At 38.5% G+C, this 18,752-nt stretch overlaps 1 protein-coding gene across 1 annotated transcript; it reads left to right on the forward strand.

Moving 5' to 3' along the window:
• The first annotated feature begins 12,669 nt into the window (after positions 1-12,669).
• LOC110786702 (uncharacterized) lies at positions 12,670-18,693 on the forward strand. Its single transcript, XM_021991272.2, has 6 exons — positions 12,670-12,958; positions 15,296-15,431; positions 15,793-15,877; positions 15,957-16,007; positions 17,966-18,069; positions 18,176-18,693. Exons 1-6 carry the CDS (start codon positions 12,766-12,768, stop codon positions 18,303-18,305), a joined length of 699 nt encoding a protein of 232 aa, XP_021846964.1. The 5' UTR covers positions 12,670-12,765; the 3' UTR covers positions 18,306-18,693.
• Positions 18,694-18,752: the final 59 nt, after the last annotated feature.

An 18,752-nucleotide genomic window follows, 5' to 3' on the forward strand; every position in this document is an offset into this window, starting at 1 on the left:
GATTGTGATGGTAATTGCGCGACTGGACATTGATTATAGATGGCGAATATGGAATTTGGACGTTGATGGCAGGGTGGTGTTGGTTTGCAATGAATTATATTTTGTATACTAGTATTACATGTTCAACAAATAAATAAGTAAGGAAAGTCATGGAATTGGTTTAGTTGTTTTGTCCTTGAATTTGGGAGTTTGGGTATGCAGAGATTTTGGTTTCATTTACCCTTGACCTCATTTACCATTCTTTCTCATTTTAAATAATTTTTCTTTAATAAACTGGCAAAAAATATGAACTCTTTTTAAATTGCGAAATTTGAGCAGATATTTGGGAGGTTAGGTGGCCTTTGTGCCAAATAAGCCCCATAACTTAGGTCTTGTGTACAATTTAACCCATTTACTTTCAATGGTAGCAAAACAACCTCATACCTTTTATCATTAGTACAATTAACCCGCGCATGACATTTTCCATCCAAATTAAACTTGAAAGCCGGTAATCTTTTTAATTTCGACGAAAAACAACCATAAATTAACAATATACAAATTTTTGTACATTCCTAGAATCGGTAATCTCTTCCCACATTTAAGTCAATTTTTCTCTCCATCAACCTCTTTCTCTTTCCTCTAAATCAATCATGCTCTCCATCACCCTCTCTCTCCTCTCGATGATCATCGATTCACCACAGCCGACCTCGTCGCCCCTATAACTATTGTTGAAGTTTTTTTTTCTAGATTTACTATAGGTTGCCAACTTTTTATTAGCTATTGTATTTGTTAATGTAATTTGATATAGAGTAAATGATGTTAGGATTAGTGTGCATATACAACCTTTATCATGAAGATATGAGAGAGAATAAAGGAGGTTGAAGATGATAAATTGATACTGTGAGAGTTGGGTGAAAGAGTCAGAGAGGGTTAATATATAGTATTTCATTTCATGTAAATTTCATATACTTAAAAATTTATGTAGAGTAGTTCATTTCATGTAAATTTCATATACTTAAAAATTTATGTAGAGTATTTCATTTCATGTAAATTTCATATACTTAAAAATTTAGAAATGGAGCATGTACAAGACTTGAACCCGCGACCTCACATATAAACAATAAAGTGTTTACCATTGAGCTACAACACGTTACATGCTATCATTGTAAAAAAAAATACTAATAAATATAATAAAAATGGAATTCATTACTAACATTTTCAAATAACAATAATATAAATGTTACTAATGCAGTAACCGGGGCATCGCCCGGGCCTAAAAACTAGTTCAGACTAAAAAATGGCCGGATAATATTACCAAGTAATTAATTGCACAATTTATAAAGGTGTGAGGCTAATTTGCTTTAATTAAAATTGAAGGGGTTTAATTGCATACAAGACCTAAGTTATGGGGCTTATTTACTACATATCCCGAGGTTAAGTATACTATTTTCAAATAGCAATTTTTTTAACTTCATAGAAAAAAGAGGGTTAAATTGTTTTTTTACCACCTAAAATAATAGATAAATTGTTTTTTTACCACCTAAAATAATAAAAACTAGATTTTAGCCCGTGCGATGCACGGTTTCTATTAATGTTTTACGTTAAAATAAAACTCCTATATATATCAACTGCTATATTTTATATATTAGATTAGATTGGTTTTTTTTATTTATTTTGGATTTAATTTCATTTTAGATTTATTTTTTAATTATTATAGTGTTTGATTTTGGATGAAATTGTATATAAGAAATATTAATAATTAATTAATAAAAATATCTACGTGGCACCTAATTATTTATCTACATGGCATTCGACTTTTTAATTCAAAAATAAATTAGAAATCTTATTTCGGATTGAATTTTATTTTAGATTAATGTTTGATTTTGGATGGTTTTTATTTTAGATTTATTTTTTAATAGTTAGAGCGTTTGATTTTGGATGGAATTGAATATATTAGTAATTAATTAATTAATTTAAATATCTACATGGCACCTAATTAATTATCTACGTGGCACTCGATTTTTTTAATTCAAAATAAATTAGAAATCTTATTTTTCATTGGCCGAAACCATTAGTAATCCTAGGTGTCACTCTAATATTTCAGCAAATATGCCTCCTTTATATATATATATATTAGATTGTTTTTTACCACCTAAAAATAAAATAAAAATTGTCTTTTACCACCTCTTAACAACAAAATAGATGAAAACGTTATGTAAATTAATGGGAAGTAAGGGAAAAGTATAGCTTATATACATAAAAATTGTGGGACAAGAGAAGGAAGTAAAAAATATAGTCGTTGAAATAGGATCGCATAACGTTTTCGTCCACAATTTCGGTCAAGAGGTGGTAAAAAACAATTTTTATTTTATTTTTAGGTGGTAAAAACAATTTTTATTTTTTTAGGTGGTAAAAAACAATTTATCAATTTTTCAGATGGTAAAAGCCTATTTACCCCAAAAAGAGTTCACCAACAAAATAAAAATAGGAAATTAGTAAATGTAGACATGCAAAAAACGTTGAAAATACTTTGATAATCAATAGGCATCTTCTCTCTAAAAAATCCGAGATCCCTTCTCTCTAGAATTCCTAGAGCCCTCCATCCCCCCCCTCCCTGCTCTACTTTTAATGGCAAAGTCACCTTCTCGTATGGGTATTATAATCCCCTACTCAAACCACGACACTCCTCCCCTCTCGGAAAAATACCTTTTATCTGTAGTAGGGAGAGTGGTTGATTACAGAAGCTTTTCAGAATCTCAAATTCAGCTATGGGTGACCCAATTTTGGTCAACAAATGGCCCGATTGAAGTGCAAAAGGCTTTGCAATTGAAGGACACGTTCTTCTTCTTCTGCAACAATATTGAGGACAGGGATAATCTTCTAAATGTTGGAACTGCGTCTTTTAAAGGTGCTCTGTTTGTTTTCAAAGGATGGTCAATTGGGGCATCCATCTCCACCATTGATTTCAATGAAGCTTACTTCTGGATAAAGGTCGAAGGCATCCCTACTCCGGAGAACGAGTTACATGTAGCCAGAAGAGCTTTGGAGAGAATTGGAAGAGTATTAAAAGTTGATGAAAACTCCCGGTCGGAGGGACTAAAGAATCACATTAGAGCAAAACTAATCATCCAAATTGAGAAAGTTATTGTCCCAGGATACTATTACGAGTATAGGCCAGACCATTACAAATGGGTATACTTTCGATATGAAGGCATTTTCAACTTCTGCCAAAATTGTGGAAAAGTAGGTCATCGACGCCCACACTGCCGAGTACCGGAAAATCAAGGGAAAGCGGAAATCGAGAGTCGACTCAAGGGCATCTGTGGTCTAAACTTTGATTTCATGGCTGAGCAACCTAATCCGCCCCTCTACACCAAACGAATCATGGGTCTAGAAGACGTGGAAAGATTCAGAACCTCTAGAGTCCAATTGCGAAACCCCCATGGTAACAGGCAAGATCGCGACCCCCCATCGCCACCGAAGGACGACAGTTCCGATGACAATTCAGACACCTCATCGAAAAATTCATTCAATCCGGGTCGATCTCCTCCAAGTCAGAATAGGAAAGGGAAAAGAATTAGGTTATGGGAGGATGAGGGTTCCTCCTCTCCGAGAAGGAAAAGGTCGAGGCCCGCACATGTAGGCGACAGTAACCACCACCGTTTGACTCTCCTCCAACGCCGAGGGATACAAACACCACTTGATGTGTCTATCCCCGCAAGAAATATGATTTCCGATGATGATTATGTCAGTCTTATCCCTGTTGGTGGCCCCCCTTACCGGAAGATTCTCTTCAGCCACCTGAGCGCTCCCAACGGGAAATAGCATCAATGGCTCCACCTACTCCAACGGTAAACCCAACCTTATCAGTGTTCATGGGTGGGCTACCCGATAGCCCTATCTCACCAATTGCTGAGTCATCGGGTCTGGTCAATACATGGTTGGGATCACTGTTCAGCATTGATAATATTGTCTACAACAAGTACAACTCCCTTGAGACCCTTGCCTCCTATTCTGCGGAAATTCACCAGGTATTTATTCCAATCCCAACCAATATGTACTTTCCCATTATGGAAATGAGCTGTGTTACTTCCAGTGTTGACTGTTATTCCGATAAATTTCCAATTTTCAACTGCCAGACCCAAATGGCATTAAGTGTTATTTTCTCTGTTGACTGGAGTCTTACCCCATCCATAAGTAAGGAATTTGGTATGTGCTGTTACTCCCTTTCTACTATCCAAAGTGACTGTCAATTAATATACCCCCCATATCCTTATGCCAACATCCAACCACCCAACAATTCCATTTAAAGAACTACCACTACCACTCCCCCCTTAGCTTTAATGGTCCCCCTATAAGTACACATATCTACTTCTCTGTCACTTACCCCCCAAACATCTTTATCCCCCTCTTTTTTCGGAAGCTTAATCATTAATACCCCACCACAACAATGGAACTATCACTCGAAATTCCTTCTCCTCGTGTGAGCATTGACTACTCTTCTGAGTTACCCCCTTTGGTAATTCCAGAGCAAAATAGACTTTACCTCTGTTCGAACCCACTTCTAGACCCATTTAAACCAAAATCGACCACTAATGATCCATGGACCCATTCTGTCGAGGTTCAATTTGGCACAATTCCATCCACCTCCACAATCATAGTCACTACTACTCCAAAATGTGTGGACCCAAGCCCAATCCCTGACCCAACTAAGGTGGAAACCACACCAATCAGCCCATCTCACTCTTCTACCCAAAAGAATCAGATTTCAACTGATGTTCTCCCCGCCAAAACCCGATCCATCTCCATCTGCAAAGACTCGTGTTCATCCAGTGACTTAAACTCCACAAAAATTTTATCCAATCTTCCCTTACCTCCCCCACCATCTCCAGAAGCACCACTCTCCCCAATCTCTGTGAACTCCTTTGCTACAGCTCCTTCCTCAATTCACTCAGAGGAGCTTGATGAAATCTTGGCCTTTAAGCTAATGGGGACCGACTCTGACTCGTCGAACCTGTCTGATATATCATCCTCGGAAATTGAGCCGGAGTATTATAACCATGAGGAAAAAAAGCAACTTTACAAGAAGAGGGCTGGAATGAGGCTTTATGATGACGGCCCGAGAAGGAAGAAGTGGAGGTCGTCGGTTTTCAGAGACCTGCAAGAGAGTATTCTTGGAAGAATAGCAGATCATGCTGCACCGGCTGAACCTATTTCGCTCAAAAGAGCGATAAACTGTGAAACAAACCACCCTCCGAGGAAAGATGGAGAAGGGAGTTCTTCCTCACCATGGAAGAAGTTGAAGGCTCAACTGAAATATAAAGGGAAGGGTAAGTTCAAGTTTGGTCTGAGTCAAGAGGACGACCTGTGGGAAAAATTGTCAGATGTTGAGGAAGCAGCACTAGTAGAAAAAATACCTGTTGAGGGGGGCATTTTGGGCCTATTGAGGCGAACAAGGCCCGCTTCGACAGACGGGGCTTCAACAGCTCAGTGAGCTATTGAGGCGGGCTTTGTTCGCCTCAACAGCTCATCTGTTGTGGGGGGCTTTCAAAAGCCCCCCTCAACAGCCCAAATCCAAAGGAAAAAAAAGGACCTGTTGTGGGGGGCATTACCAAAAGCCCGCCTCAACAGACACCTCTGTTGAGGCTCACTTCTTAAATGCCCCCCACAACAGACCTGTATTTTTGCGCCAATACCTGTACATTGGCGCCATAAATTCATATGTTGTTGAGGCGTACATTAAAAGCCCCCTTCAACAACATTAATTTTATTTTCAAATTCTTTTAAAATATAAAATAGGTGGCAATAACCAAATCTAGATATATACTCCATTGAGTATTGAAACCTGTACACCAATCAACACCAAAATAGCAAAGATACGAATCTGCTTATCTTTGATAAATATAATAAATCATTACATTAACTTCTTTTACATTAACCCAACAGAGCAAAGCGTATATATAGTACGTACGTTTACCATTTTTCTCTAGTCTAACAAATTACAACTAATATTAACAACTAAAGACAAAAGGCTAGAGAGCTAATCTAACAAATTTCTCTAATCCAACCACTTAGGCCCCTTTAGATCATGCATTACAAAGCTTAATTAAGGCCGTGTTGACTTTATTCCAATCGACTCGATCCCTGAAATTGGAAGGAGAATATATATGAGTACCAAAGTTTACACTCACGATATTATCTTTACATTCCACTGAAGCATAAAATTAAAAGATATAGTTGCAGACTATAGAGATAATTAAGTTGTTGAAAACCATGCAACTAAACATGTACTTCTAATTGCTCTGTGAGCATTCAAGCTAGTGTCCGGGAAAGCTGATGCCTGTCAAACCAAGATTAGTTGGTGGAACAACTCTAATTTAGACATATCTAATGCATATTAATCCTGTAATAAGAATCAAATGAGTCCTTAGGTTCTTTAGTTCAAAGTTGAGAGCGAAAATGTCATTTTAGCTCTAAACATGACCTGTAACGACCTAATGAGCCTTAAATGTGCATAAATAGATTCAAATGAGTTTTAGAAAGTTAAAATAATGCATATTAGTCATGTAATAAGAATCAAATGAGTCCTTAGTTTCTTTAGTTCTAAGTGCAGTATTTTCTTTAAAATAGAAATAGAATCCTGGAGCCTGTGAGTTTAACTACGATTGGCTGTACCGCCAACCCGTAGATCCCACATTCTATTGTAGCGAACACTAGTATTTTTTTCTGCTAGTTAATGATGACCAGTTTAACACAAAAAAAGTTTTGTGTTTTTGAATGGTTTCGGGCACAGAAATATACCAGTCTCGGATTTCGAAAAAATGCCTCAGATCATAGAGATCGAGTGTAACAAAGACAGATTTGAATTGCACTGAGAAATTACCACAAAAAAATACAGATACTTTGACAAGACGAGTGATCCGTGATTGAACAATTAGCAAGTTAGAGGTTGCGGTAATCAACTACTGAACATTCTGTTCTTTACTGTACTTCCTTAATCTAAACCATACTCTGTATATTTATGGCTATTACTCTGTGGAACAATATCTATAATACTCCATGTTTAACAGTGGAGTTGGAAAAAACCACCAGACTCAGAGATTCAAGTCATAGTCGGATGGGTCATGGAAGTACATACCTAGCTGCTAAAACACCTCTGCAGCTCTTCCAGGGCATCATCACCACCTACATACTTGAATTCCATGGAGTTCATCAGCCACACTTTCGCTTCATAGACCTCCTCCATCTCAGTTCTCAGATTTGTCACCAACAGTTACCTCAAGAGTAACATAGTACTCGATATATCGTAGCAGTAACCATTTTCAACAGTGTGAACTTCGAACAAATCATTCTGCAAAAATAAAACATTCCATCGGTCCATCACTTGTATTCATAAATAGTTCCAAAACATAAAAGAATGTGATATGGAACTAGCTCATCTTCCAGTTTCCATATTCTGCATAAAAGGAATGCAAAACTAGCATTTGTTAAATTTGGAGTGTTCTTTACTCCACTCCTGCCACTAAAACATTTCAGAAATGAATATTTCAATGAAGGTATCAGATGCTATTAGCAAGCCGCGATAACAAGACAAATATAATCAATTTCATCAAAAATTACAGGCTATTGTTGTTTTGACAGTCTTCGGGCATTCAGGAATACAGAACCAATGATCAAAAGCTGTATATTCAAGCTTAAAACCAGTGATTAATATCACTGAGAACTGCACAATTATTTTAAGAGCAGGATCATCATCTACCTCTAAAACTTATCTGTCGAAAATGTGGATTCAGATGACATCAACCATTACAGCAGTCTCACAACGATAAAAACGGCCATCCTATAACGACTTAGAGTGAACCTTGTCTGAATTAAAAGGTTTTCAACCTCCTTAGGAGGATTTAATCCTAATTTACAACCAATGCACGGTCCATACGCCATGTTCATGCCAAATTCCCTCATTATGATCATAATCACGTAAATCACCTGAGAATTAAAAGTTTACCAATCAAACACTACCATATTTTGCATCTAAACGAAATTTAGAAGGCCAAAACACAACCAAATTTGAAAGTTAATCATCAGGACAATATGTCAAAAATCGCAATAAAATGTGAGACATTGAACAACAAATTAGATAAATTTTGTACATAAAAGGCGGTCCAATTTGCAAAATGGGAACGAATTCAAAAGTTCAAAAAGGTTGTATTTTTTTTTATCTGGATGTTGACCGTGCATCAAATTTCTCTTGGAAACACTTAATCGAAAGATTTGATAACATTTTCAGAAATTAATGAAGCATAATTCCAAAATACGAGACAAGAGAAAGTGCAGAGTAAATTCTAAACCGCAGAGGTCAAGGGGAAAACGTGGTAGTATTGGTGTATACCTAGCTGCTAAAACCCTCTTCCAGGACATCAGCATCACACACAAACTTGAAGTCCTGCACTTCGGTAGAGTTCATCAGCCACACTTTCCCTTCATGTCAGTTGTCACCATCAGTTGCTTCAAGAGTAATATAGTACTCTAATATAATACCAGAAACTACCTGTTCCTCAGTGTTTACACACAGTGAAATTAGGGCAAAGCATAGTACAAAATTAATAAGCTCCATCGCTTATATTCATAAACAAAAATACACAGCGTTAACCAATTAGCAAAATGCGAATATTCAATGAACATCAGGTTCAGATCTAAGAAACATGAGAACCCAAATCTACAAAAAGAAGATTGAAAAAACAACATAGACCTAAGATATATATACTCATCATCATTTCAACTTCAACTTCTTTCCATTAGACTCGGCCAAAACCCCAATTTGTAGGTCGCACTCAAGCAGTAAATACTGGAATTCATGGTCTTAGAAACTGAATCGAATATAAACTAACCTTGACAGATTGTGTGAAACAGAGTCGCGCGGTGGTAGGAAAGACGACGGTCGGGGGAAACTCGCCTTTAGGTGGTGGTGGAGCCGCGCGGTGAGGAAGGTGGTGGTGATGATGGTGGTGGTGGAGCCGCGCGGTGAGGAGAGCAGCGAACTCGAACTCCTTCAGATGCGTTTGCGTTGGAATAGAAGGTTTAGGGTGAGAAAATTATGTTTTAATTGTTTTAAATCTTGTGAAGCCCTGTTGAAGCGAACAAACATAAGCCCGCCCCTTTAGCTAGTGTCTATTGAGGGGGGCAATTAAAAGCCCCCTTCAACAACTTCTATAGAAGCGAACACCCGAAAAGCCCCCCTCAACCTGTTATTAAAATGTTTGACCCGCGTTGACCAAGTGGTTATTGAGGCGCGCTTATGTATGCCCCACTCAACAAGGGGGCTACAATAGGGGTTTTTTCCACTAGTGCAGAGGGCAAGGAAAAGATGACAGTGATCAATATCCTCAAACTGAAGAGCGCGGTGAGCCAGAATCAGCCTCGGGTTCTTAAATGAGTATACTCAGCTGGAACTGTAGAGGGGCGAAAAATCCATCGTCCCCAATTTTTCCCTTTATTACTAATCTTGCGGCTAAATGTAATGTAGACTTCGTTTTTATTTCGGAAACAAAATGTAGTGTTGCTAATTTGGAGCCATATTTTGCTAAGATTGGCTTCTGTAACTCGGTGGGTAGTGATGCTTTAGGTAATTCAGGTGGTCTCTTCTTAGGGTGGACCAATCGGGTAGATGCTAGGATAATCTTTGTGGATCCTAATGTAATCCTTTGTAATGTGATTTCATCTAGTATGGTTAACTATTACATCGTGTTTGTCTATGGCTGCCCCTCCGTCCAAGGTCGAGCATCAGTATGGGACAATATTTCTACCCTAATGAACAATAATAAGGGTAGTACTATTATTGTAGGAGACTTAAACCAGGTGGAAAACCTTACTCAAAAATTGGGGGGCAATGCTCTCATCCAGGGGGCAAGTAACTTTGTAAGCTGGAAGCTAAATTGGGATCTTTCGGAACTCCCCTTCCATGGGGTCAACTATACTTGGACAAACAATAGGGATGGAGACCAAGTGATCCTAGAACACCTTGATAGAGTGTATGCAAATTCAGAGTGGAGATTGAAATTCCCAGAAGCTATCACTTGGAACCTGCCTATATTCCTTTCTGACCATAGTCCTATAATAGTGGACATTCTACCTTCAAAAGTCAAGAAGACAGGCATGTATAAATTGGAGGCATGGTGTTTGTCTCAACCGGAAATAGTGAGTATCATTGTTAATACTTGGGCCAGCACCCCGAATGGGTCACATCTCTTCAAAATTCAAAGGAAACTCCAAAGGATCCTTGCAGAATCGAAAAAGTGGTGCCTTGATTACAAGAAGGAAAACGACATCACATGGAATAAGTTTGAGGAGGAGCTGGGACAACTACAGAGAGGTATTGTAGACTCAAAATCGGCCTCGACGGAAAGTGAGTGTCGAGGAAAGTGCAAGGACTCAGTTGAGCACCAATGGTGGTACTGGAAACAACGTGCTAAGTCCAAATGGGATGCTTTCGGTGATCAACCAACCTCGTTTTTTTACAAAAGTGTTAAACTGAGGGGTAGCAGAAATGAAATTAGAGCCATCAAAAAATCAGATGGGGCCTGGTCTACGACACAAAAGGAGATCAACCTTGAATTTTATAACTTTTATAACACTCTTTTTGCAGGTACCCTATCTTGTTCTTCCCCTACTCAAGAGACATGGTTGCGCGACCTTCCTCGACTAACTGAAGCTCACCTCTCTTGCATAAATGCCCCTTTCTCAAAAGAGGAAATTAAGGCGGATGCCTTTGGTCCTAAACCGTTGAAATTCCCGGGTCCCGATGGCATACCTCCCATATTTTTTCAGAAAAACTGGGAGGTCGTTGAAGATGAAGTCTCCAAGGGGGTTCTAGCTTTTTTTGCGCAGGGTAGAATGCTTCGCGAAACAAACAGGACGTATATTACCCTCATCCCGACGGAAGAACGTCCATCACAGGTTGGAGGACTCAGACCAATTAGCCTATGCAATTCAATGTATAAGGTTATATCAAAATGCATGGTTAATAGACTCAAGAAGATAATGCCGGATTTAGTTTGTGAGACTCAAAACGCTTTTGTGCCAGGTAGACTAATGATGGATAACTGCTTTATAGCTCACGAGGTGATTAACAGTGTTAAGAAGAGGAAAAAGGGAGGAAGATTTGAAGGCATCCTCAAAATAGACCTCAGCAAGGCCTATGACCGTGTTAGTTGGGAGTTCATCCTCCATATCCTCTCTGCTATGGGCTTTCCTGATTCTTGGCAAGGGTGGATTCGGGAATGCATCTCCTCGGTTTCATACTCAGTTCTCGTTAATGGAGAACCTTCCAACACCATCCTTCCTTCCGCGGGTTCGAGACAAGGCCGTACCTTTTCATTCTTGTTATGGAAGTGTTCTCGATTGGTATTTCTCGGTTGGTGGCTAGTGGCCATCTCCAAGGCATCAAAGTAGCTCACCATGCCCCGGAAGTCATTCATCTTTTTTTGCTGATGATGCCCTTCTGTTCTTCAAAGCAACCCCGTCCTCTTGTAGAGCGGTAAGAGAATGCATTGATCAGTTTTGTGAGATGTCAGGAGAGATGATCAACTTCGATAAATCTTCCATAATTTTCAGCCCAAATACGCCTTCTAGATTCGTTCGTCTGATGAGGAAGCCAATAGGAGTAAAGAATAGGACAGAAGTGGGCTCCTACTTAGGATGCCCAATGGATATCGACGGAAGGTCTTCTTCAAAATTTACCTCCATTCTCGAAAGAATTAACAGTAAAATAGGCTCCTGGAAATTCTGTAATATGAGCCCTTCAGGTAAACTTCTACTGATCAACAATGTGCTTATTGCTCTTGCTTCACACATTCTCTCGTTGTACATCTGTCCCGTGTTGGTCTTGAGAAAAATCAGCTCTACGCTACTCAAATTCTGGTGGGCTAATTCCCCCTCAAGAAAGCCCATCTACTGGAGGAAAAAGGAACTGATCTTCACTCATAAATCGCAAGGAGGGCTAGGGATTAGAGACGTTGAATCTCTTAATAAATCCCTAGTAGCAAAACAATGCTGAGCCCGACCTGTTGGTGAACAGGGTGTTCAAAGGTAAATATGGAGCAGACCCAATCTCCTTGGCCCATCAAAATCGCTCTCCTTCTAACCCTTCGTGGGCGGCTAGGAGTCTTTTGAGAGCTGCTTCAGCTATAAAGGAGGGATACGAATGCAAATTGGCAATGGTCTTAATACTCGAATTGAGGATGACATATGGGTAGGCTCGGATAAGATTAGAGTCAAACCGGGAGACCACGACATTCTTCCTCTAGGGGCGAAGGTAGCTGATATTATGACATCAGATAGACGTTGGAATGTTAGGTTAATATGGCAAATGTTTGAGGCCCATGATGTGGGTAACATCCTTGCAACCCATATCCCCTCTGAAAATTCGGAGGACATCTCTCTTTGGAATGAAACCAAAAATGGCCACTTTACTCTCAAATCCTGTTGTGCTTTCAGCCCATGATCTGGCCCATAAGGCTAGGAAAGGGGCCTAGTGTGTGTTGTTTATTTGTTGCTGTCAAAAAACAATAAAAATAAAAAAATGTAGACATGCAGTTACTCCCTACAAATTTGATAAATAATAAATATTAATCGTTAATAAGTTCAGACTGGGCTCTACTCTTTAAGCCCAGCCCATTAGTACCCATCTTCACTAAGCTCTAAGTCTTCCCCACTAAAACCCTCTTCGGCTCTTTCTGCAAATTTCTTCCCTTCGTTAATCACATCTTCCTCCTTTCTTCGAAATCAGCCATGAATCTTTCAAGAGGAGCTCAGAAATTGAATCAATTGCTTCAATCAACCAACGCAAGAAGCATCCAAACTCTTTCACCCTTTCTTCGTGATTCGCTACGCCATTTCTCAACTGGAACTGAACATCAAGTTCAACCTCAACCTCCACAATCTTCAACCCAGCATGCTCCTTCTCTTCAACCACCTTCTTCTGGTTCGTTCAGTTCTCTCCCATTTCGTTTGTTTTTGTTGCAATTTTCATCAACAGTATTCCGCATTTTGTTTTTCCTGTGGGTTTTATTAGGGTTTTTGGGCATAGATTGTACGATAATTTATTAATTATGTTGTTATTTTTGTTTTGGATGATTTGACTCACAGTACTTCTTTGTCTATGTACTTGCAATATATGATGTGATTGATATAAATTTGAATTGATTTCGTGGAGGAATTCCTTACAGTTTAATTGTGTCGAATCTGCTATTCTCTATATCATGATTTTATACTTTATTTTTCTTTTGAATTCTACTCTCATTGGGCATACTACGCATACATCCTTCACCTGTTGATGCAAACAATCTGTATAAATATTGAATCTTGCTTTAAATTATACAAACTAAAGCCAAAGAAATAAAAAATTAGCAAAGGAAACACTAGTCAACTACAGTAAAAGAAGGTTTGAGTAGCCGCAATTCAGCATAGAAGGTCTTCACAACTTGACTGCTAGGATTTCCCAATTGATCAGAAGCTTCTAGCCAGACCAGCCCATCACCTCAGTACGAACAGAATAGTAGCTCAATCCCTGCCACCCTCTTCAACCTGAACTAGCTTTTTGTAGATGGAGCACTGACCTCCTGCAGACCAGGAACTCAGGAAGGCCAACTGCAGAAAAGGCAAAACAAGCAGGATAACAGCTCCAACAGAAAACAACCATTTGCTTCTTCAGCCAACAAACACTTATGCAAACTGCAATCAGTAGTCTCTGTAACCAAACAGGTCAGCCCCAAACAGTCGGCAGAAAAAGCCACCAGCAGTCAATTTTTGCCACCTGCAGCCTGCATCAGTCAGCAACAGACCCCAAGCAATTTCAGCAGTAACTCTGCCACAGCAACAGAAAACTGTAGAACATAACCAACACACCATAAGTCAACATAGGCCAACTCTTGTCAATAAACCAGTTGCCAACTGTCAGCATCTGTTGGAAACTTGGAATGGATTTTGCAGCCAGTTTCCATCTTCAGGTGTCCATTTCTCATTCTGTTTTCCTTGAACTTTCCAGCACATCTCATGTTGAATTGACTTGACAAGTTGATATGGATGCATCACAGCCTGATTCCAGAAGGTATTATTTCGTGCTCGTCAGATAGGTAAACCGATGCTGATAATGCCGCAAAGAAACATTTTTTCTGAAGTTTGGGACCAGCATTCCTACCCCACTTCTTCCAACAGAAATGAAGCACATCCTCACCCCTAGATCTGAAACCAGCCAATTACATAATCTCCTATAGCATGTATCACTATAGATGCACCTAAACAACAAATGCTAAACACTGCAAATCTACAGAATAAACAACTTCCATCCGTTATAAACTCACAGCCACCAACTTGTCCCTTGTTCTAAGCTTACCAAGGGCAGCCGTCCATGAAATGAGTTAGTGTTTACTGTTTAGACACGTTGTATCTGTTCCAGAACCAGACACTCCAAGGGACTTTGATTTCTTCCCCATTGACCCATCTATACACTGCAGAAATAGAATATATCCTATTCACATGGTCCCATCCTTCTTGCACAAACCCAGGTTTTAAGACATCTCTACTCTTGCATACACCCTTCCAGCTCCGCTGTTATCTCTTGGGTGGGACATGTTCCCACCAACTCTGTTTTTTACTGTAAACGAAAACCCATAGATTGTTAGCTTTCAAAGAAATCTGCCAAACGTACTCGCCCTGTGCAGCTAAATATTCAACTTAAAATACCGTTATTTTTGCACTGGTGTATACACTCTTAGATAGTATACATAAGTATGTGTTCATGAATCGTTTTCTAGGAGATGGTTTTCAGTGCATAACCAGCAAGGCTGCTGCTGTGCTTTATTTTACTATCTTGTTTGAGGGATGTTTTATAACAGCTGGAAGCTAGGGGGTAAAGGTTATGCTTGCATGAATTCATGAGATGTCTACAGGTCGCTCAATAGTCAATAATTCGTGGGAACTTTCATTTTATTTGCAGAGTTACGTTGCAGATAAATATTTGCATTTGCATTACCATAGAATTTGGAATACCTGGAGGCACATGATGAAGCATATATTAATATCGCCGATGTTTTTCATTGACTATATTTCCTTAGATTGAGTGAATTGAAGGAACGTGACTTTATGGAGTGTAGATATTCTGGGCTCCAGTTTTTATTTGCAATGCTGTTATTGTCTCTGTTGTATTCTTCCTTTGTTTAATATATATCCAATTATATATGGAAGATGAAGTATTCCTGTATACTTGCCTTGATCACTATTGTTATCATGAGTGATGTCTTATCCTGTTCTTACATTCTAGGTTTGGTCTATGGGAGGCTGCTCGGCATCTCATCAAACACATTGAAGACTGATATCATCAATTTGTTTGAAGGATGCAAGTTGACATTGGATGACATTAAGGTTGATTACGACAGGGCATATAACCCAATGGCAATGTAATTATCTTGTTTTGTGAAGCATGTAGTTTATGGTTATTTTACTGTGTTCACTTCAGATCTTTCTTGTTCCTTCATTATTATAACTCATAGTTGATGTATGGTGTGCAACAACTTTTGAAGTGTTTTTTTTGGGTTGCCCATCAATTGATTACACCATTAAGAAACACGACATTCTTACGGAAAATGGTGACCAAACCTATTCAACTGTTTTGTGAGAAGTGGACTGTTATTTGCCTCTATTCTTCTTTCTAGCTCCAATGTGTTACTTAAACGTATTCCTCAAAGGCTGTAGTGCTGTACTGATCTCAAATTTAAAAAATCAATTTTGAGTTGTAACTTTGATGTTCGTCTGTCCCAGGCTGGTGCAATTCAGCTCTATGTCTCATTTTGGTTCTGCCATCCGAGAGCTTACTAGGAAGAGCCGACCCTTCAGATTGGAGAAGGTAAAAAAATTTAGGTTTCTTCCCATTAAGTTGTTCTGTGTGCGGTTTTATGTAGTTATGTTGGTTTGTTCAATTTCAGGTAGTAGATCATCAAAAATGGGATTCTGTAACACCTCATAATGGAAGATATGTAAGTAGTACTACTTTTCAGTTTTCAAAACTCTAAAGGCTGTTATGTTTTATTGTCTTGAATGTTGTGAGTCGAAAGGTGTTCAAGTGCTTATAGAAGACACGATCTTATTCGAATGAGAATCGTGCAGAACATGATTTAACCCACTTGTCCTGTGAGGAAGTTGGGACTTTAGCAATCTGAGTATTGTCTTTGCCTCTTTGGATCTACGTGCTTATTGAATTTGAATTGAACTCTTGTTATTTATTCAAACCACTTGCAGAAAAGCTATTTACTGCCTTCCGTTAACGGTAGATAAACACTGTTACCCCCATTTAATAATTTCTGGTTCCTGTTGTTTAGCTATTGGTGAATTTTCCTTTCTCGATTCTCTGGCTAAATGTGTTTTCCTTCAAGTTATTGTTATAATATTGCGTGTCAGTACTTTTCGTGTAATGTTTATTCTGGTTAATGTTTTGAGACTTCTATGCTCTGCTAGTCTTTGGAAGGATGCACTAAACTGAGGGACTTTTTTTGTTGCTCGTTTTTTTTATCATTTGTTGAAAATGGATCTCATATTGGAAATTTTATTTAGAACTTAGAAGCACATCCACATGACTGAAGTTTTCGATTAGATTGCTGGAAATGGTTGGTATATGTTTGGAACTGCCCGAACCCTTCGAATCAACAAAAAGAAAAAGAAACAGAAAAGTCTGTTATCAGAACCCCTTGACATACCAGACTCATTTCCACCATTGCCTCCCTTTCCCTGTGCTTCTTCCCAGTTACTGCCTCTTCTCCACCTCCCTTCTCCAACAATCGACACTCCTCCCCCTCCCATGATGACCTTCTCTCCTTCCCCCACAATTCTTCGTTTTGTGCTCTCGTCATCCACTCATCCTCACTACTTCCTCCTGCTTCTTATCTCCCTTAGCCTCTCCTCCTGCCACGGAACCCAGCAATAATAATAATAAAACACGAGAAATCATACTTTCCGATCTTCAACCTATTACTCCTACAAGTTGCTTTTAATACAACAGAGTTACATACAAATTTTGGTGGTGAAAACTCAACAACCCAAGTATGTTTTAGAGAGGGAGGGAAGAATGGTAATTTGGTCAACTGAACAGGAAACATTTGAAATCAAGTATTATTTTGTACTTCCGAGGCATCATCGTTTCCAAAACCATGGTTTTGATCTTTTATCTCATAATTGGTATTTGTTACCAGATGGTAATTTGGTTAGGTTCGAGTACAGTTGAACTAATATAGTACGAAGAACAAGATTTGCTTTGTTTTGCTTGTTCAATGAACTAATGACCCGTTTGGTAGGTTGTAATAAATGGTGGTAATGTCAATGTGAATGAATTTATATTGTAAAATTGTGAGAAAACTCATATACCAATGCCCAAGGTAATGCTAATTCACCTAAAGTATCTCATTTTCTTCATAAATCTTCATTATCATCCTTTACCACTTGGATGGTGGTATTGGGCGGGAATGAAAATCTATGAAGAAAAATACAATCTAGGGATGAGATTGCATTACCATGGACTCAGATTCATTTCCATCTGCAATTTATTGGCGGCTACCAAAAGGATCATAAGTGCGCATAGTACTTCAGATTTGAAAAGTATGCTTGCCTTGGAATGGATTTAGACTTTGACCTTCTTATATGGCCTGTGGAGAACCAACCTTGGGTTGTTGAAATCCTAACTGACTACAGATGTGCAATTTGATGCTTCTACATAATTTAGTTTCAAGAGTGGAATGAGTTATTACACTAAGGAGTTGACATCCTCTTTTCATCACTTAATTTTATTAGTAGCATGTTAGAAAATCTTATGATAAACCATTGCTGTATTAGGAAAGATGACTAAATAGTTCCAGCAGTAGATTATATTATATTGAAATACTGTATCCTTTCTGCTGGCGTCTATCTTCTGTGACACAAATTGCTCTCATTTTCTGCCATTCAGGTATTATTTACAGGAATACCCCGCAATGCACTTTTGGAGGATGTGGAACGCTTTCTGTGTGGCTGTAACTATGAAGCTTCCTCCCTTGACTTATTTTTTACTAGGTCAGAAATTAATCATATCATATGCACAAGGCAGCTTGAAATTGCATATTTTTTTTTTACTCCGTGTAATTGTTGTTTGAAACAAAACCTTGTTTTGCAATTGCAGGACGGTAGATGGCCCTTCAAGGATAGCTAAAGTGCGTTTTCCTTCACCAATTGAGGCAATGAATGCAGTACTCAAGAAGAATGGGTCCTTTTGTCTGAATGGTCGAGTTGCAGCTCAACTTATCCAGTGAAACAATTTTGATTGCTGATAACAATGCAACAATTTTCAACAATGAGTTGCTACAACCTTTGATTTTTAAGTTCATTGCTTCACTCAGAGGCTTCAAACTTTGATGTTTGCCTTGTCGATGAAGCTTGTCTTTCAAAAGCACTCAAGTTATGTTTAGTTAATCGCTTCATGTTCATTCCCCGCCTTTTGGGTTTATAGATTTTAGACGGTGTTTCCATTCATAATAGTATTTGCTAACTTACTACATATAACAAAACTATGTATCCTTGAGTTTAATTTACTTTTGTTGCACAATTTGGGATTTTTTTTTCATACTTTTATGTATCCTCACTATGAAAATAACATAATTGTATGTCAAAAAAAAAGAGTTAAATATATAATTTCCTGCATAGTAATTGTGATTAACTTTTTCTTTCTAATTAGATTTTATTTCTTTGTAATTATACAT

The sequence above is a fragment of the Spinacia oleracea genome, chromosome 1 (genome assembly GCF_020520425.1).
Source record: "Spinacia oleracea cultivar Varoflay chromosome 1, BTI_SOV_V1, whole genome shotgun sequence".
NCBI classification, from domain to species: domain Eukaryota; kingdom Viridiplantae; phylum Streptophyta; class Magnoliopsida; order Caryophyllales; family Amaranthaceae; genus Spinacia; species Spinacia oleracea.

Bases quoted from the DNA above. Each gene is read 5' to 3' on its own strand.
- LOC110786702 (XM_021991272.2), top strand. From the start codon at position 12,766: ATGAATCTTTCAAGAGGAGCTCAGAAATTGAATCAATTGCTTCAATCA. The intron at 15,432-15,792 runs GTAATTATCTTG...CGTCTGTCCCAG, and splicing joins GCATATAACCCAATGGCAAT to GCTGGTGCAATTCAGCTCTA. The intron at 18,070-18,175 runs GTCAGAAATTAA...TTGCAATTGCAG, and splicing joins CTTGACTTATTTTTTACTAG to GACGGTAGATGGCCCTTCAA.